Source organism: Ursus americanus, chromosome X (genome assembly GCF_024610735.1).
Source record: "Ursus americanus isolate L20-20 chromosome X, mUrsAme1.1.p, whole genome shotgun sequence".
NCBI classification, from domain to species: Eukaryota; Metazoa; Chordata; class Mammalia; order Carnivora; family Ursidae; genus Ursus; species Ursus americanus.
In genome coordinates, this window is record NC_142164.1 from 20531216 (window position 1) to 20554026 (window position 22811).

General features: G+C 54.3%; 1 protein-coding gene across 1 annotated transcript; it reads left to right on the forward strand.

Annotated features, from left to right (window-relative positions):
- The first annotated feature begins 1230 nt into the window (after positions 1-1230).
- Positions 1231-11265, forward strand: APLN (apelin). Its single transcript, XM_045793837.2, has 3 exons — positions 1231-1628; positions 7761-7932; positions 8635-11265. Exons 1-2 carry the CDS (start codon positions 1562-1564, stop codon positions 7925-7927), a joined length of 234 nt encoding a protein of 77 aa, XP_045649793.1. The 5' UTR covers positions 1231-1561; the 3' UTR covers positions 7928-7932; positions 8635-11265.
- The last annotated feature ends 11546 nt before the right edge of the window (positions 11266-22811 follow it).

Genomic DNA, 22811 nt, shown 5'->3' on the forward strand with positions numbered 1-22811 from the left:
CCTCTCACATTGTTTATGGCACATGCACACACACACACACACACACACACACACACACACACACTGTCCAATGTATTTTTGTGTGTAAAACTGGACCTGCTCTTCAAGAATCTGCCTGGTTGGTTAGCTGAAATGTGGAAACACCTTTCGATGTAGTCTTTTAACATGTGTTGAGTGCCACCTATGTGCAGAGTCCGATACTGGGGACTTTGGAAAGATGAAGAAGAATGAGAAGATAAGGTCCTGTCTTAGGGGGTTCCCAGCCCCGTGAAAGAGACAGTCCCTTCCCTTAGGAGCTCCCAGCCTGTAAGAGCTGACAGTCTAGCTTCAGAAGGCAAACAACTTCAGGACCCACTTACAAAGGGGAATCCCAAGCAGGGGCAAAATGAATCCAGCCTAGGCTGTTCAGAGTTGGGTAAACTGTCCCCCTCACGATGATAGGGAACAAGAAAGGGGACACCCTCGAAGTTGCTGCTTGTCCCAACAGCGAGGAGGAGCCTCCCCCACCCCCACCCGGGAGTGGGGCAGCCCTTCCTGGATTACTGTTACCCCAGCAAGTCTTCTGGATGAGATGGGATGTGAGGTGCTATTGCAAGAATGAAGAACTGGGAGGCAGGATGGGGTGGGGTGGGCATTCCAAGTAAAGAGTGACTCCTGAGGGCCCCAGGCAATTAAGCAGTCTTGGGCACAAGCCTAAACAGTCACCCCCAATACAAACCCAGCTGAAGAGGCAGAGGAGAAAGGAGGGCTAGTGGGGGGGGGGGGTCTTGGGCTGGGGAGTGGCAGCGGGGAAGGAGCCGGTCAGAGGTGGAGGGGATGAGCGGGGACAGCCTGGGCCGGGTCCTCCCTGGAGCGCCCAGGTTCCTTGACAGCCCTTAAGGAAGACAAGTGAGAAAGGGTTAAGTGTGTCCCTCCACCGCCCCAAATGCTTCCTGTGTTTGAAATCCTTCAGGTCTCCAAAACCTTCTGGCCCCCGGCCAGGCGGGCATTGTCCTGGGAGCGGTTGTGGGTTGTCTGAGCGGCCGTGCCGCCTTTGTTGTGGGGCCACCTCGAGGTTCCCTCTCGCGCCCTGGCTGGGGCTGCAGAATGCGTGCTGGGAGGGGGGCGGTGCGGGAGGCTCGCTCCCTCTCCCTCTTCCTGGCCCCCCCTCCAGCCCTCCCGATGACCACATGACCAAGTGGGCTCGCGGCCAAGCCACAAGCTACAAAATGCAGCCCCTGGACTGAGCGGGGAGCATTCTCGCTGGCAGTCTGGGCCACGGGCAGTTGGAGCCGCGGCAGAGCAGCCGGACTCCTGGAAAGAGCTCGCCGCCGTCCCCGGAGCCGCCCGCTGAGGCCAGCTTGGCGGCGCTGCCCCGCGGCGGGAGAGGGAGGCTGCAGAGCGGGAGGCTGCGAGCGAGCACGGCAGGCGGCCAGCCCGCGGCGCAGCCAGGGAGCCACGAGAGCTCCGCGCCCGCACGCACGCACGGTCCGCGGCGCGCGCCTTTCCCCGCCTCGGGGCCCAGCCTGCACGCCCTCCCCGCCCCCTGGCCCGGGCTGCAGCGGCGCGGCAGAGGAGCGGCATGGATCTGCGGCGCTGCGTGCAGGCGCTCCTGCTGCTCTGGCTCTCCCTGACGGCGGTGTGTGGAGGTGAGTGCGTGCCCCGCCGCTCGCCCGCGTGCCCCTCGCCGCCCTCCTGGACTGCAGCCGACGCGCTCCCTTCCCTCCGCCCCCAGCTGGCGCGCTCGCCGCCTCCCGGGACCGGGCGCGAGCCGAGCAGGAGTAGCCACGCGCCGGCCGCGCGGGGCCACCGACTGACAGGGCGCCTTGGGCCAGGGACCGGCCTGGCCAGGGCGACCGCTTCCTCCGGGAGGGGGCTCAGCTCGGTCTCGGGCATCACCCGCCCGGCGCCTTGCCCCTCCCGGCGGCCGCTCGAAGTCCGAGGAGCTCCGGGCCGCGGGCGTGCGCCCAGGGTCCCGCGCCCTGCACCCCCACGTGGTGGAGGGGATGTATGTGGGGGGAGCATGTCCCGCTCCCCGTGGATCAGTGGAGAGAGCTTGACCTGAGCCTGGAGTGGAAGGTTTTCCAGCCCCTGGAGGTTAGGGGCCGCGCGCCGGTCCCGGGGCGCGGGCCACTCGGGATGATGTGCCAAGATGCAGACGTGACACTTGTTGCATAGGCAGGAGCGCGCGGCGGGGGCGGCGGCGTGGAGCCCAGCTGTTGCTCCTTTCAGCCTGCATGTGAGCTGAGGCAGCCTTCCCCGGGCCGAGCCCGGCAGGGCCGGGCCAGGCTGGTCTCTTCCCTTGCCCCAAGGTCCTATCTGGTCTGCTGTCCTGCTCCCGCACAGGAGGCCCTCCCCACAGACTCCGCGCCTCCCCAGGGCCTCGTTCTTCGGTATCCTGGCTCCGGCCTTTACTCAGCTCCACGCACGGGCGCGCTTCCCCTTAGTCCCCTTGTCTCCAGGCACCAAACCGGGGAAACATGCCCCTGACTTGACACCTCCGTGCGATTCTGGGAGGGGGAGACCATTCTCCCCCACCTGCACTGCACCCCCCACCTTGCACACTTGGCACTGGTGCTCCCTTGCCCTCCCCAGACCTGGTCCCCTACGATGCCCTGGCAGCCCCAGCCCAGGCTGCCTGTCCCCTGTGCGTCAGTGTCTCCTGGGGCTGTCAACTCCTACCTCCAGCTGCCACAGTCCTGTGATCTGGCTGTTGCTGCTGCCTGCCTGGCACCACAGAAGGGGAAGGCCAAGACCAAGTGGACAAATGCTAGTGCCAGGGCTGGAGTCACAGAGAGGTGGGAGCAGAGGGAAGGAGAGGTCAGGGCAGCAGGTTTCCTAGATGAAGGGCGTGGGGCCCTACTTAGTTCCGACCCTCCTGAGCAGGAGGATGGCCTGCAGCCCAGGAGCCTCTGAGGGGCCTGGCGGGGCTCCACCTCTCTCTCTTTGTAGGCTGCCCCTTTTCTCTGCTCTTGCCTCTTGGCACTGCCCTCACCCTGGGAGCACTGCCTGGCTTCTCAGGAAGGTGCATTGGTTGGCTCTGGCACCCCCTGCCTTCAGCTAGCTGTTCAGTGGTCTTCTTCTTCAGGGCCCAAGTGCCCTGTGAGCCTCTTCCTTGGTAAGAAGGAAGCAGGCTTTTCCTCAGAAACTCCTGTCAGGCAGACAAACAGAGAGCAAAAGATGGGAAGTGAAGGACACCACATGGGCCTGCCCATACAACGCAGTTGGCAAGATAAGACATACCCAGGACACCACCACTTGCAGACAGTCCAGAGTGGCACCATCGGGGAAGAAAGAGTGGGTACAGAGAGGGTGTCCTGGAGGAAGCTGGGGCTTCCTGGTCTGCATACTTGGGGCTGGCCCAGAGGCTATGGGGAGACCCTTGGGCAACTGACCACTACTAAGACCCTTTAGGGGTCCAGCTGGTAAAGGAGACAGCTAGTTTCAAGGGGAGGGAACATGGTGTTTGGCACACACCCATTCACCCTTCTTCGGTCATATATCTTTGTGCCCTTATTTGGGTAAATTTGTTGCCCTCACGTTTTGCTCAAGCCTAGCACTGGACACTAGGCTCTCACTGCCTTCTGCGCCCCATGACAGCTTTAGGAGCCAAGGAGGGACACTTCTGTGTAGCTGGCCACCAGCCAAGGGTTCAGGTACTCATGTCCTGCTCCTCCTGCCTCCTGTCCTAGGTCAGAAACAGGGACCCTAGAACTACTTTGCCCTTGGCCCTGACTCGCATGCTCTCCCCAGCCACAGTCTCCAGTCAAAGTCCCAGGCCCAGGGGCGCGTGGGTGGCTCAGTCAGTTGAGCAGCCAACTCTTGGTTTCTGCTTAGGTCATGATCTCAGGGTCGTGAGATTGAGCCTCTCCCCCTGCCCCCGTCCCCGCATCAGGTTCTGCCCTCAGAGGGAAATCAGCTTGAGATTCTCTCTCCCTCTCCCCCTCCTGCTCCTGTTCTCTCTCTCTCTCTCAAATAAATAAATCATTAAAAAAAATTTCCCAGGCCTGAAAACCTTGCTTGCTCCACAATACACTCTGTCCTGACTTGGAATGTCCACACCGCCCCCCGTTCACTGAACACACACAAAACTCCTCCACTGCTTCCTGACCTGAGATACACCTTGCTCTTCTGAGTCTGAGAGCTGCTGGGCCAGGGCCAAGTGTCTCTTGGTCTTGTCTGAGCACCTCTCTCCTCCTCCTCCCCTCCCCTCCCCTCCTCAGCCCTAGCTCAAAGCCTGCAGTCAGGTGCTAGTGTGAGGCCAGCCTATTGTGCCTCACCCTCTTGGGGAGGGGGCACCTCTACTCCATCCCCAGTCCCTAAGTGCTAAGCACTCTTGTAACCTGAGTCCGGCAAAAGACTAATGCAAGTGAAGTGGAGGGCCAGGCTGCCAGAGCGTGAGGTGTCCAAGGGCAGCAAAGCTGGTGTGGGCAGCTAGCTCAGGGCACTGGGTGGAGGGCTGAGCAGACCAAGGATGGTGCCTCAGGAGGGAGAGACCTGCAATGCCAGGAGGGGGCAGAGCCTGGGGGGGGGGCACCGGAGCACTCTTTGTGTGGGCTTTGAAAGCAGGCACAAGGTAGACTGGATGGCAAGAGGAGAAACAGGCGCGTCGTTCCCAGTGAGGCTGGCAGGTTCCTGGAGAGTCCCACGCATCTCTCCGTGCCCTGGCAGGGGTGAAGCTGAGGTTGCCACGAAAATCCAACCCTGTTTACCCCCTACTGCCGGCCTCAGCGTAGCGATGCTGAGGCTTCCTTCCGAAGGTGCTTCAGAGAGCAGGGGCTCCAGTCCCTCTAGGCTTCAGATTCTCTGGGGGATTGCCCCCAGCCTCCCTTTATTTATTTATTTATTTTAAAGATTTTACTTATTTATTCAACAGAGATAGAGACAGCCAGCGAGAGAGGGAACACAAGCAGGGGAGAGGAAGAAGCAGGCTCATAGCAGAAGAGCCTGATGTGGGGCTCGATCCCATAATGCCGGGATCACGCCCTGAGCCGAAGGCAGACGCTTAACCGCTGTGCCACCCAGGCGCCCCCCCCCAGCCTCCCTTTAAAGAGCCAATGAGTTAGAAGAAAATATTTAAGTGCGTGGAGGACGACCCCCGTTTCTGAAGGGGAATTCTTTTGTGCAGCCAGGCCCTCAGCAGTGATGTAAATCAGCAGCCTCTAAACTGGCCAGGATAAAGCCCGCCGCTCAGGTATCAGCTTATCTCAGGGTGAGCCAGACTCAGAATCAAAAGTAGGAGGAAACAGGTGGGTGATGGGATCAGGGTGTGGGAAGAGACACAGACTTCTGGCTGCAAAGAAGACAGTGAGCTCCCCCGCCCAGGGGGATCCAATGTGCCAGGGGCTTCTGGGTGGCCATGCTCTAGGGCATGGCTGAGTGCTCAGTCACTCAAGGTAGTTCTTCTCTGCAGGCTTGGAGTCTAGATGTCTCCCTGGCTGGAGTCTGAGCCCCCACCCCCATTCCCCATCTTGGTTCTTGCCTCCCCCACTTAGGGCCTTTCACCCCTAGCCCTCCCTCCCTTACTGCCACCAACAGTCACAGTCCTGGGTGCTGAATATTTGGAGGTGATACCCTCCCCATCTGGGTACCATGTCTCTCTTCTCCATGCCCACTCTACTGCTGGGGCCGTAGCCTGTGCCATCGGCCCACCCCCACTCCACCCCCAGTAGTGGAGGGCACGGACTCAAGAACCAAGGCCCAAGGGTCCTTCCCTGTGCCTGGCCACACCCTCAGCACAGTCCTTCCCGCCCTGAGTGTGCCTCTGGTACAGACTCCTCATCAGCATCACTCCTACTCCCCTCAGTGGTCAGGGAGAGGCTTGAGGGGACCCCAAAATCCAGGGCAGAAGCTGTAGCAGCTGTGGTCGGGGGCTTAGTGAAGGTCCTTCCCTCTTCTCTCCTTCCCTGGCCCAGCCCTTTTGCAAATGGCTTTATGACAGACAGAAGTAGCCTGCCCCACTGCCCCAAAGTGTGAATATAATTTGTGTTTTCATTCTTATTAGGTGATGGGTTTTAATTCTCATTGGGGGAGGAGCTGACACATTAACCCACCCCAGCCAGAAGCACAGAAATGTGGTGGGTAAACAATGGGGTCCTAACGGGCCTGTGACTTTTCTGGGGGAAGGTGGGTGGAGGACTAGAGTGCGCGCATGTGCGCAGTGGGCTTGCGTGTCTGAGAGAGCAGCAGGCCCCGGGAGCCTGGGTGGGGAGGGCCCAAAGGACAAACCTCGCCTGCTTTTGGCCCAGGAGGAGGATAAATGCCTGGAAATTGTGTGCAAACGGAGGAGGAATCACTAGAGCCAAGGAGCCAACAGAGGAACCAACAGAAGAACCAGAGCTTGGGGGTGCTGGAGGCAGGAGGAGGGACGGGAAGAGCAGCCAGGGTATGACTGGGGGACTAGCAGCCAACGGGTGGTTATATGGAAACTGTGAGCTAGTTGTGGGGATGCCTGGATGGATAGACATGGGGCTTCAGGGGCAGGGATATAGCTGAAGGCGAATCCGCTGCTGTGGGAGGAGAGAGATGGGGATTTGTGGTCAGTGACCTCAGAAGCCGTATTTCTGCAGGCCAGCCCTGGACTGGGCATTGCACAGGTTCCCTGCCCGGCACCGTCTCATCTCCCTGTTCTGCCTGCTTCCAGAGGCCAGGCTTGTTTCTGGAGTGCCAGCGTGCCTTCCCTGGCTGTGCTGTAGCCTTTGTGAGAGCCAGCCCAGGTGCCTTTCTCCCTCACTGCCCCCAAGAACGCCCAGCACTACTTGGATTCCACTGTCAGGGCTTGGCCTGGCATCAGGAGGCTTCTACTCTAAGCCAGGTGTGGACAGATGTTGAACAGAGCCCCAGAGAGCCAAAGAGAAGCCAACTTGGATTTAAATGGCAGCAATTTACATCAGACACAGGGTAGGGGTGTGATGTGGGGATGAAAGGTGATAGGGCATTCGGTGGGGCGGGGCCGGCAGCCGCAGCCCCCACCCCTCCTGATGCACAGACTTGCCGCCTCAAGGTGCCGTTCAGTCACTGGTTCACTCATTCATACAGATAATATTTATTGGCCTCTAAATCTGGTTACCGGCTGAATAGAGCCCAGCTTAAGGCACACAGAGTCAGAGACAACCCCTCACCCCAGCCGTACCCACAGGGAGATCACAAGGAGCAAGGGAGCCTCGGAGATGCCCGAACACTGATGAGATGCCCAAGGGTGAGATACGAGATCTCAAGTACTCAAAAGTGGGTCACCTGCATATTGAAGCCTGCGAGAGTACAGTGACATGATGTTCTGGATTTGCTGTAAAATACTTCCACAAAGAAAAAAAAAAGGGATAACTAAAGCATATGTGACTCTACCTGGTTAACTGTTGAATCTGGGTGATGGGTACATGGTGGGAGGGGGATTTGTTTCATTGTATGTGTGAAATGTTTTAAGTGTATCTATTGCAAGGGTGCAATGGGGAGTTATTGCTTGCTGTGCCCTAACCAAGTACAGACGATGCCCCACACTGTACCCCCCAATGATATTCTAAATGAAGCATATGTTTGTGCCTGCCAGAAACATGATAGAACTGCCAAAAGGACATAAAAAGTTAGCCCCATAAATTGTAAGATGTGAATAGTAGGTTTTGGCCCAGGCCAGTGCAAAAATTGCAAACTGTTCACCAAGATGGAAGATAAAACCGAGGAGAAGCTTTGATGGGTACTACCTTGTGGAGACATTGCCCCCTACCCATGGCCCCTTGCCCATTCGCATCAGCCCTCCTGGCTAACAGGCTTTCCTCTTCCTGCAGGGCCCCTGCTGCAGCCTTCTGATGGCAAGGGGCTGGAGGAGGGCAACGTCCGCCACCTGGTGCAGCCCAGAGGGTCAAGAAATGGACCAGGGCCCTGGCAGGGCGGTCGGAGGAAATTTCGCCGCCAGCGGCCGCGCCTCTCCCACAAGGGCCCCATGCCTTTCTGAAGCAGGTACTTGAGCCTCTGCTCAGTGGGCAGCAGAAGGAGCAGGGGAGGGACAGCCTGGAAGTTGGTGACCCTGCTGCTTCTCGATGGTCAGACAACTGCACCGAGCCCTTCCGGCCCTACCCGGCCCCACATGCAACATAGGGCCTTACAGAGCACTCATCTTACCCCTTCATTTTATAGACATGGAGACCAAGGCCCAGAGAGGGGCTTGACACCTGGGACCGATCTCCTGACTCCCCCAGGAATTGAGTGCCATCTCCCCTCCACTCTGCTGCCTGGGGTTGGGCAGGTTGGCCCAGTTGGAGAGTTCTAGAAGTCCTGGGGGGAAGCCTTGCTGAGCTGGAGAGCGGTGCCTCAGGGTATGCTACTGGTGTGCAGGGTGGATCTTCACCAGAGAGGGGGAGGGAAGCAGAGAGCGTTGAGGGGCAGCAGGCAGAGAAGAGGAAGAGAGTTGCCCGGAGCCACGGGAAAGAAAGAAAAATCCAAGGCAGTAGTAGAGAAAGCAAGGCCTAAGTTTGCCCTGATCCCTGGCCTGCTGTCTTGCCCCTGTAGCCCGGACAAGGTGGCACCAACTCAGGGACCTTGGGCTTTAGGTTCAGGGTTATGGGGAAAGGGGAACGAAGGCTGTCTCCTTCCCTTTCCCAGCTGGTTCCTTTGACCTAGGACATGTCAGTAACTTCTCTCTGGTCATTTTTGTCTCTTTAGGACTGATGGGGCCCCTGAGTGCCCACCCCCTGCGACTCTGGCTACTCCATAGATCGGTCTGCTTCTCTGGAGCCCTCACTTCCATTCGCCTCTCTTCTCGCACCTGTCCTCGCTGCTGATGGTCCCGGCTCTTCTCACCCACCGGCTTCCCCAAATGGCGTGGTCCTGCCCCTAGTTCGGATGATTTCCTCTCTCTCCCACAGATCCGTTCAGCCCCTCTTCCTGGCCCTTCCCTGGACTGACTTTGGAGACCCAGCACTGGAAGGCTGGCCTTCTCCCCGGTCCTCTCCTTCCTCTAGTCCCCACTTCTCCTGTCCAGCAGCCCAAGCTTGGCCCAGCCCTTCCTTCCTCACAGGTGCCCTGGGGGCTAGGGGGGAAACACTCCCTACTTCAGTGGGCTCCAGCAGGTCCCAGGCTTTTGAGTCAGATGGACCCTTCACCCAGCAAGGAGGTGCTGGTTAGAGGGGCTGGGGCATTGATTGGGATGCATTGATTGGGATTGATTCCAATGCCTTGGGGAGCATTGGAATGGAGCTCAGTCCTCCGGCGAAGGGGAGCGGGGAAGCATTGGAGAAGAGGAGGAATAGCTGCTGTGGCCTTTTCCTCATGCCATGTTTAGCTTAAGGAAGAGGCAAAGAAGAGGGGCTGTGAAGTACTTTGTCACCTTTCTGTGTCTCTTAACACTGCCCTCCACCTCGCCCCCCAACTCGCAACCCCCCACCACCCTCCCTCCCTTGCCCGCTAGTTCAAGCTCTCGCTCAGGAGATGGCTCTATACCCTCCCAGGAGCAACAGCCAAGCAGGAGGAGTGTTTTTTTTTTTTTTTGCCAAGAATCACAGAATGTCAGAGCCAAAAGGAACCTTGGTGATCACTTAGCTCTGCCTTCTTGTGCAAACTCCTGCACAAACAGGCCTAGAGAGGGACAGCAACCTATTCCAGGTCACTGCAGAGCCAGAATGAGGACCCAGGTTCCCTGCTTGCACTTGATGATGTCCTCATCCCTCTTGATGATATCTTTTTAAAACGCATGAAGTGCCTTTCCTGCAGTTGGGGCTGGGGGTGTCAGGGAAGGGAGGAGCAGGCCAGCTGTGAACTGCCCCGTGGGGGTGTGGGGACCCAGCTGCTCCTGCCTCCCTGGCCTGCCCCTGCTGGTCCATTCCCCAACCTGGGCTGAAAAGGTCCATCCCTGGCTAGCTGCCCCCATTCCTGCAGCACTTCCAGACCCCAGGTATTCTCACAGGGGCAGCTCAAGTACTGAGGCTCCCACTCCACCCCCAACGCTGGTTTTCGGGAACCGGAAGGTAGCCTTAAGTAATTGGACTCATTAGCCTTCCCTTCTTTCCCAGGGACCTTTCCTTAGGGGAGGGGCAAGGGGGAGAAGAAGGAAGGGAGGGAAAGGAGAGAAGGAAGGAAGGAAGGAAGGGAGGGAGGGAAGGAAGGGAGGGAAGGAAGGAAAGATGGGAGGAAGTACAGGTCTGAGCAGGCTTCCTTCTCAGAGGCCTCCCAGGAGCGAGGAAAGAGGAGACAAGAGCCTGATGGCCCACCTATGTATGTGTGGGGACGGGGGAGTCAGGGCCCTCCGAGCCCCACAATAACCCCAACGTTGCCTAACCACCTCCCCCCCTCACTTCCGCTGCTGCTAATGTTGCTGCTGCTGCTGCTGCTTCAAGGCCCACCCTGAGGAACCGGGCTGGGCACCCGCTTCCCCCGCACCCCTCGGGCTGGGAGTTGGGGCTGGCCAGGGTCCAGAAAGCCTCTTCTGCCACTGATGCCCCCACCAGGGATTGGGCCTTCTTTCCCCTCCTCCTCTCTGCGTCTTCTGCCCCGTCAGCTGCCCAGCCGGCCCCATGGAGCGGGGGGAAAGCTGGTAAAGTCCAGAGACACAGGGCAGAAGAGAGCAGTGGGAGGCTGGGGGCCTGTCTTATTTAAAATGGTTGTGTATGATTCTTATACTAATTTATACAAAGATATTAAGGCCCTTTTCATTAAGAAATTGTCCCCTTCCCATAATTGTGTTCACTGTGTTTGTAAAGATTGTTCTGTGTAAATATGTCTTTATAATAAAGAGTTAAAAGCTGGCAATTCACCCTTACTCTTGGAGGTCATGTTCAGGAGGGACATTCCTGTCCCCTGAGGTCTGTGGTTGTCCCCTTGCTCACATATTGCACTTGCACGGAGGTAAGTGCCTGCATCCCAAATCGATTCCAGGTCAAATGGCCTCGAACCAATTTGCCACAAACTCACAAAAGGAACCTCTGTGCTAAATGACCGGTTCTCATAACACTCAGTCCGCTTTTAAGTGTTTTGACATCTGTTTAGATGTCCTTTTTTTTTCCCCCTTTGGTGTCATTTAAAGCTTTTTTACAAAGCAATTGATTTAAGGACATTCTGGTTAAAGGTGGGATTCCTACTCAAATTTGTTTTATATCCTTGGTGGGTGTCTTCTAATTTTATCTACTTTTGAACACTTTCGGGACTTTTTAGCCAGTCTGCCTTTCCTGAAAATGGTTATTTTTCCTGCACTAAGTACACTTGGGAATGACTTTGTATGTATCATTTTATGTCTCACAAAATAGAGCTGCTTGATGAATGAGAAGGCCTGAAAAATAAAATGCAAGGCGTTCAATACAATTCTGCCCCATCTGTCTCACTTCTTCATGCTTGCTGTCGAAATGCCAATATCTTGCAGAACAGAAAGGAGAACGGGTACATGCTAATTTGGTTAATCAACTCATTAGGTGCACACAGGCATGCACAGTGCAAGTACAACCCAGCAAGAAGGAGACAGGGGTTATCAAAAAGGTGCATTCGATAAATCTTGTGGGATATTCTACAGATTTGACAGATATTTCATGCTAGAAATTCAGAATTTTAAGAAAGGGTCTGCAGACAAACTCGCTAAAAAGCCATGAAACTGCTCGATAGGAGATAAAATAGAAAAAGCCACGCACAAGCATACAAAATAATCTCATCATTGACAAAATGCTGTAGATTGCGACATAGTGATTTAAAAATATGACATTATGCTGGAAGTGCCTCTTAGGAAAATTGGTACAAAATGCCTTCTTTCAAAATTACTACTTTGACTTTTAGGCAAACTGGTCGTCAGAGTAACTGGTTAGGCAAAGAGTTTTAGGTGGGCTGGCTTTATGCTGATTGGTCTGTTAGCTCCCTAATCACCCCCAAAGCTCTAATTTTACATGAAACCAAGGAGAAGGGGGTGGTGGCAGGGCGGGGGAACTTAATACCCACTCAGAAGTGTGCAGCTTTCAAAGCTCTTTTTAAAAATAACTCCTTTTATCATCCTAACAACTGGGTGACGTAGTCCCCGATCCCCGTTTTACGAGTGAGAAATGAGAAAATAGGCTCAAAGAAGTGAAGCAATAAGAGAATCTAGAATCTGGCCTTCAAATTCTAGAATGCAAATTCTTTCTATGGCCCTATAGAAGTTCCCCTAATTAGAGGGAAGACTTAAGTACAAAGTGTGTTTGGTATTCTCAGTAAGTGCAGAAGAGATAGACGGCGTGGTGTGGACTGGTGGGATCACTAACACTGGATCTTGAGGCCCGATTGTATGTAACCAATTGGATGCTAGTGGGTGACTGTGAGTCTGACCCTGGGGCAGAGAATGAGGGAAAGAGAATTAGACATCAAACCACAAGAAAGCAGGACATATGGGTTGCCACCCTTTGGTGGTATCTTGACCAAATAAATACAGTAGGATCAGAGTAGGGGTGGTTTTTGAAAATGCAGAGGTAAAAAGGAAAAGGGGTTCACTTAACTGTTTTTGGACCGTAAGTCCTAGACCAAGAGGTGGAAGGGTGAGGGTGCAGGACAGAGAACTTGAAAAACAACAGTACTTCAAATCCACCTGGAAAGTAGGCAGCTTCCGAAATGACAGAGATTAGGGAGGCAAACAGACCCAGGCCCAGACACATGGCTTCTCAGGCCCCCATGTGTGGTGTAAAATGAGCCATAGCCCTTGAAGCCTAACATTTCAGACTCTCCCACAAGCCCTGGTGGGACTCTATACCACCAGCTGGGGCTGGGCTCCTCCAGTACGGAGGGGACTATGGGGCCTGGCCCAAGCAGCCTTTCAGGAGTGCTTATATAACTTTCTTTTTCAGGCCTAAAGGTTATTCAGCTGAAATTTCTCAACCCACAGTTTCTTTCTGAGCAGAGTGAGCTCAGGCCAGCGAACTGCGAAAGGGAATGGAGGAGAAGACTGTCTTCTGCTCCCAGCCCTAGAAGGGGCTGCAGCCTCAGCCAGCCTTTCTCTGGAACCCCCAAATGGGAGGCCTCTCCAGGGCTCCTTTGAAAATCTCGTGTTCCTGATCAACTGGCCAGTACTCCCAGAGGGAGCCTGGCAAGGGGCTCCCCTCACGGCTACCGTGGACTTGAGCCAAAGGCCAGAGCTGCATCCAGAACATTTCCTTGAATGTTTCAAATCAGGGTCAGCAAACTTTTTCTGTAAAGGGCCAGATAGCATTTTTGACTTTGTGGGGCCATTCCATCTCTGTCTCAACTACCCCAGTCAGCTGCTGCAGAAGCAGCCTTAGACAAAATGTAAATGAATGGGTGTGGCTGTGTGTCAACCAAACTTCATTTATAAAAACAGGTGGCAGGTCACAGTTTGCCGAACCCTGTCTCAACTTAGCCCTTGAGCCCCTACTTGGGGCCCGAAGAGAAGATTTGCATTCTACAGCATGCACGGTCTAGAATGAAGGGAATTTAATAAACTGATTATGAGCTGGCCTCCATGCGGAGCTAATCTGATAATAATCATATTGACAAAGGGCTTTCAGTGGAAGGGGAAGTCTGGGTCAGATCAGGGTTCAAATCCCAGCACCACTGTTAACTTATCTGTAAGAACTTAAAGGCAGTGTCTTGATCTCAGTGAGCCTTGTTTCTAAATCTGGCAGGATGCTCTGCTGAATTTTCGGTGCAGTGGTCAAGTTTGAATGAAATGATGCAGGGAAAGTGTGGGCACCGTGCCCAGCCTGTGGTACAAGCTTACTAGTGGGAGTTAATGTTATCTCTGCTAAGCCTCACTCTAACCCTGAGAAGTGGACAGGGCAGCCATCATTATCCCCAATCTATAGATGGGGAAACAGGCCCAGGGAGGTCAAGTCACTTGCTCAAATTCAGAGTCACCTGGTTCTGTCCTCAGCTGGGGTTAGCTATCATGCCCTCGCTAAGGGTCTGCTTCCCCACCATGAGTGTGCCACAGCCCCTAGAAGCTTCCAGTGTTCCAGACAACACATAGGGCCCCCCCAGGGACAGATCCGGCCCTCAGCATCTTCTCCTGTGGCAGCATTAGTGTGGGAAGCACCTGGGCTAGGATTTCAAAGCCAGGCTCATGCTCTAGGAGACTTGCCTGGCCCTTAGGTTCCTCTCCACACGAGGCCGGGAGCCCAGAAACCTGAGCTCCAGGACTGAATCTGCTTCTGCCCAGGGCTTGCTGGGTGGCTTGGCAAAGTCTCTCCTTGGCCCTTTCTGGGCCTCTGCCTCCTCATCTGCCCAGGCCTCCTTGAAGGTGTGGGTGAGTGAGAAGCACCCACTGTGAATAAGTCCTCGTTGGGGGGGGTCCCAGCAAACAGTGAGGATGCTTCCGGCCACCCTCCAGAGAGAATCCAGGGCCTGCCACAGGGACCTATAGGGAGGAGCTCTGGGAGAAGAAATGCACATATAGCAGGAAATGGGAACCTTGGCCAGTGAGGAAGGCCACCACTGGGTTTTTGTGGGTCTGCACAAGCTTCCCTTGGTCCCAGAGGCTGCCATAACCTCCATTTTGTACTTCCCTCATTGTGCAAACAAAATGCTTTCTGAACCCCCCGCCCCCCCCCCCCCCCCCGCCGCTCCAGGCGCTAAAGAATGGGCAGGCTGCAGCCTAGCCAGCCCAGTGTGGGAAACTAGAGGTTTGGCACTCAGGAGCCTAACTTCAGCTTGGCCAGTAACTGGCTGCGTGACCCTCAGCAGGTTAGTTCATCTTTTGGGGGGCTCCCAGTCCCCCCTCATCACCTATCATCATAGCCCAACTATCTCTGCTCTCCCCACCTCAGACTTACAGAATCCTAGAAGAACAAAGCTGGCAAGCAACTGGGAGGTCATTCAGTCCTCCAAAGTCCTTTGATTTTCGATGAAGGAAGTGGGACTCAGTAAAGGAAAGTGGTCCACTTGAGGGGGCACATCTAGATGGTGCTAGCAAACATGCCGGGAGCACTTCTTATCGACCAAGCACTGTTGGCACATCAACTGTGCCGACTTAGCCTCCATCGCAAGCCCATTCTCTAGCTGAGGAACCTGAGGCATGGAGAGGCTAAGCCCATCCGAGGATCCTCTGTGGCATGTAAAAACGAAAGGGAAGGCACTTTAAAGGAAGGTGAAGGCAGTGTTGAAACGCAAAGCATTCAGTCAATGACAGCTGTCACCTCAGGCTGTGGGGAGGACTTCACTCTAGCGCCCCCAGTCCCAGGACAGCAGAAGCACTGCATCTGCAGGACCAGGGGAGGTCCGCCCCCCCCCCCCCCAAGAAGCCCAGGTTTCCATAAAGGCAGTCTCTGGCTCCCTCCCTAGCAAGTGTGGGGACAGGGGCCTGTGACTGGAGCATAGATATGAGGTTTCATCCCCCTGTCTGTAGGCTCCCTAGAGCTCTCTCACCTCCTTCAGAGAACTCCCAACTCCTCAGGTATAGGCAGGGTGGAAAGATACAGAAAGATACGAAAAGCAGAGGGAAGGATCACACAGGAATAGAGAGGGGCTGGAAGAGGGGTCTTGTGAGGGAAGACTCACCACTCAGGCCCTTCGCCTCCATCACTCAGAGATCTCAGACACTGGTGTGGCCAGGAGTTCCAGGCTGATTTCCCTCCTTCCCCACCGGACTGTGGACCACCTCACAGCTCAGCTCCACAGCCCTCTTCACGCCATCCCCTCTGCCAAACTGCCTGTCAAGCTTCAGGTCCCATGTCTTATGCAAGTTTCCCCTTCACCTATGCTCACATTTGCAGAACCCAAGCATAAGAAAAGCCTGTTTTGCCTGCCCCTACCCCGCATGAGTGTGAGCCATGGTGCCACAGTGGAGGAGGGACGGTGGAGAAGATTTGCTCCCTGCCTTGCCTCTGAGAGGCGGAATGGAAAGGTGCACGGGGAGGGTGTGACAGCCCTTGCTGCTTGTGGCTTCCACAGTGCCCTCTGTACCCCTGGCTGCTCCCCTGGCCCCAGCAGTAGTTGTGCAGGATTGAGCTTCACACACAGCTTTCAGGAAGCAGAAGCTGCGAAGGCATCAGCCTAAGTCACCCCCCCCCCTTTCCCCGGTACTCTTCTAGTCCACCCAGACTTCCTTTCCTTGGCTCTCCGCCTCTCCAAATACTCCCAATCCTTCAAGTGCCAGCCAAGTCGGCCTCGCTCAGGAAATCTTACAGGATGCTCCTCTACCCTGAAGGTCATAGCAGGTGATGTCCGGATGGGAACCTAGGTTTGTCTCCCTCCTAAGCCTGTGTGCTTGCCAACCATACGCTTTCTTGCCAGACTGAGCATGGCTATAACCACAATGGAGGTGATAATGCCTACAGTGATGATGACCAGGGAATATAATGATTGTGCCTCCCAGCGTGGGATCTGGAAAAAAAAAAAAAAACAACCCTGGCTCCTCTAAGTACTAAGCCTGAGTCACTCCACCCTTCCAGGCCTCAGTTTTATTGTATCTAAAATAGAAATCATAATCCGTAGCTTCCTCACAGGCTTGTAGTAAGGCTCAAGTGAAGTGAAAATGAAGTTAAAATGTTTTTGAAATTAAAGTGCTTGGTACACTAAAGAGTGCCACACTTGTGTGAACTGGGAGAAAAATGCCTACTTTCCAGCTTGCCAGGGAAAGTGCTTTGCCATCTGAAAGGTGCCATAGAAATTCATTTCCCAACACTCAACAAGTGGTTGAGCACCTACTATGTGCCACATTCCTTACAACTGGTGAGGGAGATCCGATGTCATTCAAAAATCACGCAAGGAATGTCTGTGACTGTGGTAAATGCTCTGGGGGAAAGCACAGGGCTCTAGAAGTTTCTCACAGAGAGAGCTCAAAGTCTCATTGGGGAGGGGGTCGGAAGATGCTTCCTTGAGGAGAAGTGGGAGCTGAGACCTCAGGGTGAGTAGAGGTTAAGCAGGAGAAAGAGAATTAATTCCTGGCAGAGGGAGCATGCTGCTTGAGTCCAAGTGCCAAGAAGGGAGAGAGCGGGAGTGATTTATTCTTAAACCCATTTCACAGACAGGGCGTGGGCCCCGAGAGGGGCTGTGACTTGCAGAATGAGAGGGTCCGTTCAACTCCTGTGTGCTGGCTGGTTCTCTTCCAGGCTTTTGGCTGGGCAGAGCTAGAGCAGGGGCCCACCATCGTACCTAAGACATCCTCTTCCGATAACTTGCCTGATGCTCTACCAGTTTCACCAGCTGCGTGGGAGGGACCCAGCCGGGAGGGACCCAGCCGGGAGGGACCCACCCACCGGAGCGGGGCGCTGCGTGCATCTGGGCCAGCCTGCAGGCTGGAGAGGCACTTTGAAAACTTCTTAGATGTTCTGCTTTCTTTTCGCTCCGCTTCCCTTTCTCCTCCCCGTCCCTTAGTCTCTGGGTGAAATTCACTGTGACGTGAGAGGCTGCCCCCTGCTGGCTGATCCTGGGGACTGCAGGAACTTCATACCGCCTGAGTTGGCCCTTGGCCCAGACCAATGAAGGGAAGGAAACTCTGGAGGTCCCCTCATCTGTCCCGTTCAGCAGGAGGTGTGAGGAAGAGCAGACCAAGGTGGATTTGGGGGGGAGGCTGATCGAAGTTATTCAAAGCTGACTCTTGCCTCTGCTGCACGATTCTGAGTCTGTGAATGATTCTGTGGGTGTGAATATATGTCCCATGACATAAGAGGGTGTGAGGGGGCAAGGGTGTGTGTACAGGTCATGAGTGTAGGTGGGCTGTGCCTGTGGGAACACTGACTGGGGCAGGTGTGTATATTTGCTTCAATATGTGTACTGCATGACAGTCTGTGTGCACACTAACCACGCCTGCGCATGGGGTATGGGTAGGGAAGGAAGCTAAGTTGCCAGCCAAGGGTACCAGGGGTGAAGTTATCCAGCTTGTGGTTGCAAAAGGCAGCAGCTGACCCTCTAAGTCCAAGCCAGGCCCTGTTTGCATCTGTACTGGATGGTCCTAGGCTCTCTGGCTCTTGGGCTGTCCCAAGGAATATTTCTTTGTCCCTGCCCGAGCGCCCTGCTAGTGGGCACACACCTGCACCCTCACAGCTACCGGGAGAAATCTCATGGCCTCTGGAGGCGATAAGCAAATCTGATTTCTGTATGTGCTCATGGGAGAGCCCTAAAGGAGCACCCCACCGCAGCCAAGGCCCAATGTAAGGCCTCTGCTCTTTTCCCTCTGTGTGCTAGTGCGGCCTTCCTGGGTGTTTCTGGCCTGCAAACATTCTGATCAGTCAGTGCTGATCATGCCACGGTGGTTATTAAAAATTTTTAGTGTCACCCCTGTCCACTTCCCACACTCCCAAGGAATATATATATTTTAACCTGGAGCTTCAAGAGACCATGACTTAAGTTCTCAAGCCCGACAGGAAGGTTGTGTTGTGTGTGTTTTTTTTTCATTCCCCTTCCAAATGACATGAAAACCTGAGTCCACCTTACTAGTCTCAGCAGGCAAAATTCCTTGGTGAGGCCATCACCCATCAGTTAAACACTGGAGTCATTAGGTTGGGTTCTGAAGTATCAGATCAGAGTCTAATGACTCCCTTGGACTTTACCCAAAGGCCCAGCTTTCTGAGTAAGCTCAGAGGTAAGGGAACTCTGGAGGATTGAAGTTCAGTTTCCAGTGAATGCTCGGGAACAGGCCTAGCCTTGTCCTTTTTCTGTGGGTGAGGCACACCAGCCACACCCACAGCATTTCTAGGAAACACCTTCTTCTGCTCCCTGGGCTTTGGCCTCCACTCTTCCTGAAAGAAATGCAGACTGTGGGAGTCATTTTCCGCAGGTGACTGCTGGGCGGAGCCCCTCCTTTGCTGGCCCCATGAGTTGCCCTTTCCAGCTTCTGTCCTCCCCGTAGGCCCTGAGGGTTGCTAGATCCAGGGGAAGCTGCCCTCCTAGCTCCGCCACTTGGTAACTGCCTCACTCTCCCCCTCTGAGCTTCACCTCCCTTATCTACAACATGGGGGTGATAATTGTACCTCTTGAGCTGTTTTGAGGCTCAATTAAGACATTGAATCCTAAAGCACTTTGAAAAGGAAACCATTGCTGGGAAGCATGCTAGGGGTGAATGCAAAGCTCAGCCAGCTCCCCAGTGGGACATCTCACTCCAGCCAGAATCCCTGTTTTTATATCCAGGGTGCTCAGGTCTATTTATAAACAACAATCATAGAGAATCCCAGTGTTGGCAGGAACCTCTGTTAAACCATCATTAGATCAGACAAGCTAGTATTTGTTGAGCACTTATTATATGCTAGGTACTGTTCTAAGTGCTTTACATATATTATACTCACTTAATCCCCACAACAACCCCATGAGGTAGAAACTCTTATTATCCCCATTTTACAGATGAGGAAACCAAGGCTCAATAAGCTTCAGTAAATCACCCAAAGTCACATAGCCAGTCAATTGGGACAAGATTTGAAGCCTGAAAGTCTGGTTCCAGAATCTGTGCTCTTAATCATTGTGCTCTATGATTTCTACACAGTCTTCACTGAGCAGATGTTTTCCTCTGCTTGCATACCTCCAGTGGTGGGGAGCTCATCACTTCTCAAGGTATCCTATTCTAGCTGTGGCTGCTGGAATCTTCTTGCAAGCCTTTGGTGATCCAGACCACACAGAAAGATCCCAATTCCCTGACGACTAAACCAGGGTGTAGGCTAAAAATAGACTATAGAAAGCAAATAGTCTCCCTGTACCCTGCCCCCCACCCTGACATACTCAGACCCTCTGATCCCATTTCCTTTGGCATGCTCACACCTTCTCCTTGAAGCAGGAAGTAGGATGGTTCCCCCACCTTACTATTCGTATTTCCATTGAGGAGAGTGAGTGAACAGGTATTCTTATAGTTAGAGCCCAGGACATACACAGTGCTCATTGTATTAATAGGCGGTCAATAAATGCTGAATGAATAAGTGGACAAGTAAATGAAGGACAGACTCACAGCCTCCTTTTCTGCCAGCCCCCTCCTGGAAGAGTTACTTTTGCATTGTGCTTTGAGATCCTTAAAAGCAGCTTTTCCATGGTAATGAAGCATAGCCTGACACTCTTCAGGGCCATATTCTTTCCTGTCTCACTGACTCTGAACTCGCTCCAGAAAAGATCCTAAATTACCTTCAGTGTCCGTAGAGTGGGTCACTGTCAATTGGGAGACCTGCGGACTGTGCACTGCCATGAGTGGCTCCCCCAGTGCACATCTCCTCCGGGAAGTTCTGGGCTGATCGACCTTGCGGAGGTTTCCATAGTAACAACACTAGGCTAATGGGTTGCCAGGGTGATGGCGCGCTACTGCTAAGATTGCACAGGACCGGACCACACAGGGCCAGGGAGTTGAAAAGATGCTAATAACACCTTTCTGAGTCTCCATGACAACAACACTCAAGCACTGGGTAGGCTTTGTCCCAAATGCAGATTAGACCCCCACCGTCCACACTCAGTAGGGACACCCTGGGAGGCAGGCCACTGGCCCAGTGTCCTGCTGTTCCCTCCCAAGACGAAGCACTAGCCAGGGCTTATTCCCCCTCGGGGGCTCCCTCCCGACCCCAGCCCCCCTCACCATACTGTTCTTCAGGGTGTTTGGCTGAAGCAATCTGGATTTAGGCAGTTCAGACTCTCAGGGAGAAGGGCTGAGGCAGGAAGAAGGCTCAGGCTGGTTGGCATGGAGAAAAATGGAATTTTGGGGCACCTTTAGGGTCAGGAGCCTCTCTTGGTATGGCTGCTCCCAGGCCACAGGGCTCATGCACTCTGGAGCTGAGGAAGCAGCCAGAGGCCATCTCCCCCTAGCAAAGCCAGGAGCGTGGGGCCAAAGTTTTCAAACTACTTTTAAAGCCATGGTACATATGAATTCCATCAAAGCAGGATCTGGAGGCCCAGAGACTCACCCATTCGGTCTTATCCCTCTCCCCACCACAGTGTCCCCTGAAGCACCTGGCCTTCTGTGAAACACAATCTGAAAAGCCTCTGGCCTAGGTCAGTCCCTCATAGTCAGGATGGAGAGGCTAACTGGGGACCAGAGAGGACAGGTGACCTGCCCAATGCCCCACAGCCAGTCATTAGTATAGCCAGCATGAAAATCCAGGACTCATGCTGGTAGGGCCACCCTCAATAAACCAGGAAGTTACGAACTTCTGGGTGATCTCTAACTTGGGCTTCGAATTCCTAAAGACCACTGGGGCTTCTGTCTTCCTACCTATTCATGGGAGGTTATAATAAGGATTTGGAGAGGAGAGAAGGTTACATTGTGGGGGAAGGCAAAATATTGAGAATGGACCCTCCAGATTGACATTTCTGAACACCTACTATGTGCTAGACATTTTGTCAGAACATGCATTCTGTGCTAGACGTTATCTTATTCCTTCCTCATAACAAGCTATTTAGACAGGCATAATTACCTTCATTTAGCAGATGGGAAAATGGAAGCTTTGGGGGTTAACTGAAGCTTGGGTCTATTAAACACTGAGCATCTCTTCGGCAGGGATACCTCCTTACCAGCCTCCAGCAGGGGATTCTGGGATGAATGCTGACCCATAACCTGTCTCTGGTGACTTTGAGCTGAACCAGGTGGATGCATTCGAAGCATTGGAGACCCCATATCGCCTGCCCCACCCCCACTAATATCCACGTCTAACTATGCCTCATCAAGGATGACTGAAAGGCAAATCCAGTCTTGAAGGCCTGACATTATTTCTTCACGGCTCACACAGCTGCTGGCCACAACAGGCAGAACATCTTGAGTTGGAATGGTGGGGGGGGGGGAATGATTCCTAGTTGCCATGGAAACTCAGAAGAAGGTGTCAGGAACACCACATCTGTCATGTGGAAGGTCTGGGGCTGCAGCATACAGAGCTACATCCCCAGCTGGTGGGCCTGGTGGGCGTGGCCCTCCTTTGGCTGCTCCCAGGGCAGGCCTAAGTGTGTGGACTCTGGTGAGAGGCTTTCCAGGACTTCACTGGGACTCCAGGGGCACTGAGCTCTGTCACTTTCCTTCTAAGCCAGCTTGCCTCACACCTCTCCTCCATTGCACAGCCTCCCGCCTTCATTGGAGCTTCTTTGTCTTCACGTGCTCCGCTGCAGTGAGTGGGAAGTGCACTGGATAGGGAGTCCGAGGGCTGACTCTGGGTCTTAGCTCTGTGACTCACTCACTTCACTGGGCCTCAGTGGTCTTCTCTGTAAACTGGGATGGGGCAGGAATCAAAGGAGACCTCCACTGAAAGAGTCAAGTTCTCGGGGAGACTCCCTGGCACCCTAGACCAGTTTGGACTGCATGTAGGTTTGGCCCCTCTTTGGGCCTCCACAGCCCTCTCGCTGGCCCGTTATTGGCCCCCATCACACAGCAGGGTAACTGTTTGTTAGTTGCTCTGCTTCCTTGGACTGTGGGCTGTATGACTGCAGGGACAAACCCCCCTCCCCCGGCCCCCTGCACGGCCACAGAGTAGATGCCCCCAAAGTGTTAAAGGAATAGAGATGGCGACAGGCTGCTGGCTCCACGTTTTCTCCTTTCCTTTCCCAACTTTCCCACCCTGGTTCAGTCTCCTTAAGGCACCTCGGGCCCCTGCAGAGGTCTGAGAGACTCATGTCAAAGCCTTCACTGGGGTTAATGGCTTAATAGGCCTTTCGTTCGAGCACCTCGGGCCCCATGACTTGCAGAGGCTGTGTGGAAGCACGTGGGACTTTGGGAACCCCAAACGGGGCCCTGCGAGGACGCCAGCAAGCCTGGGTGGCTTTGAGTGAGCGGGCCTTTGACTAGCAGGGGCAGCGGCTCTGCTGCAATGCTGCCATTCTCAGCCAAAAGGCAGTGTTGTTGAATGGTTGGGAGCACAGGCACTAAAACCAGATGGCCACGTATTAGCTGTGAGACTATGGGCAAGCTACTGAACTTCTCAGAGCCAATCTCCTGATCTGTAAAGTGGAGGTGTTGATGGTGTTTGCCTCACAGGGATCTTGTATGTCAGTTG

Bases quoted from the DNA above. Each gene is read 5' to 3' on its own strand.
- APLN (XM_045793837.2), top strand. From the start codon at position 1,562: ATGGATCTGCGGCGCTGCGTGCAGGCGCTCCTGCTGCTCTGGCTCTCC. The intron at 1,629-7,760 runs GTGAGTGCGTGC...CTCTTCCTGCAG, and splicing joins CCTGACGGCGGTGTGTGGAG to GGCCCCTGCTGCAGCCTTCT.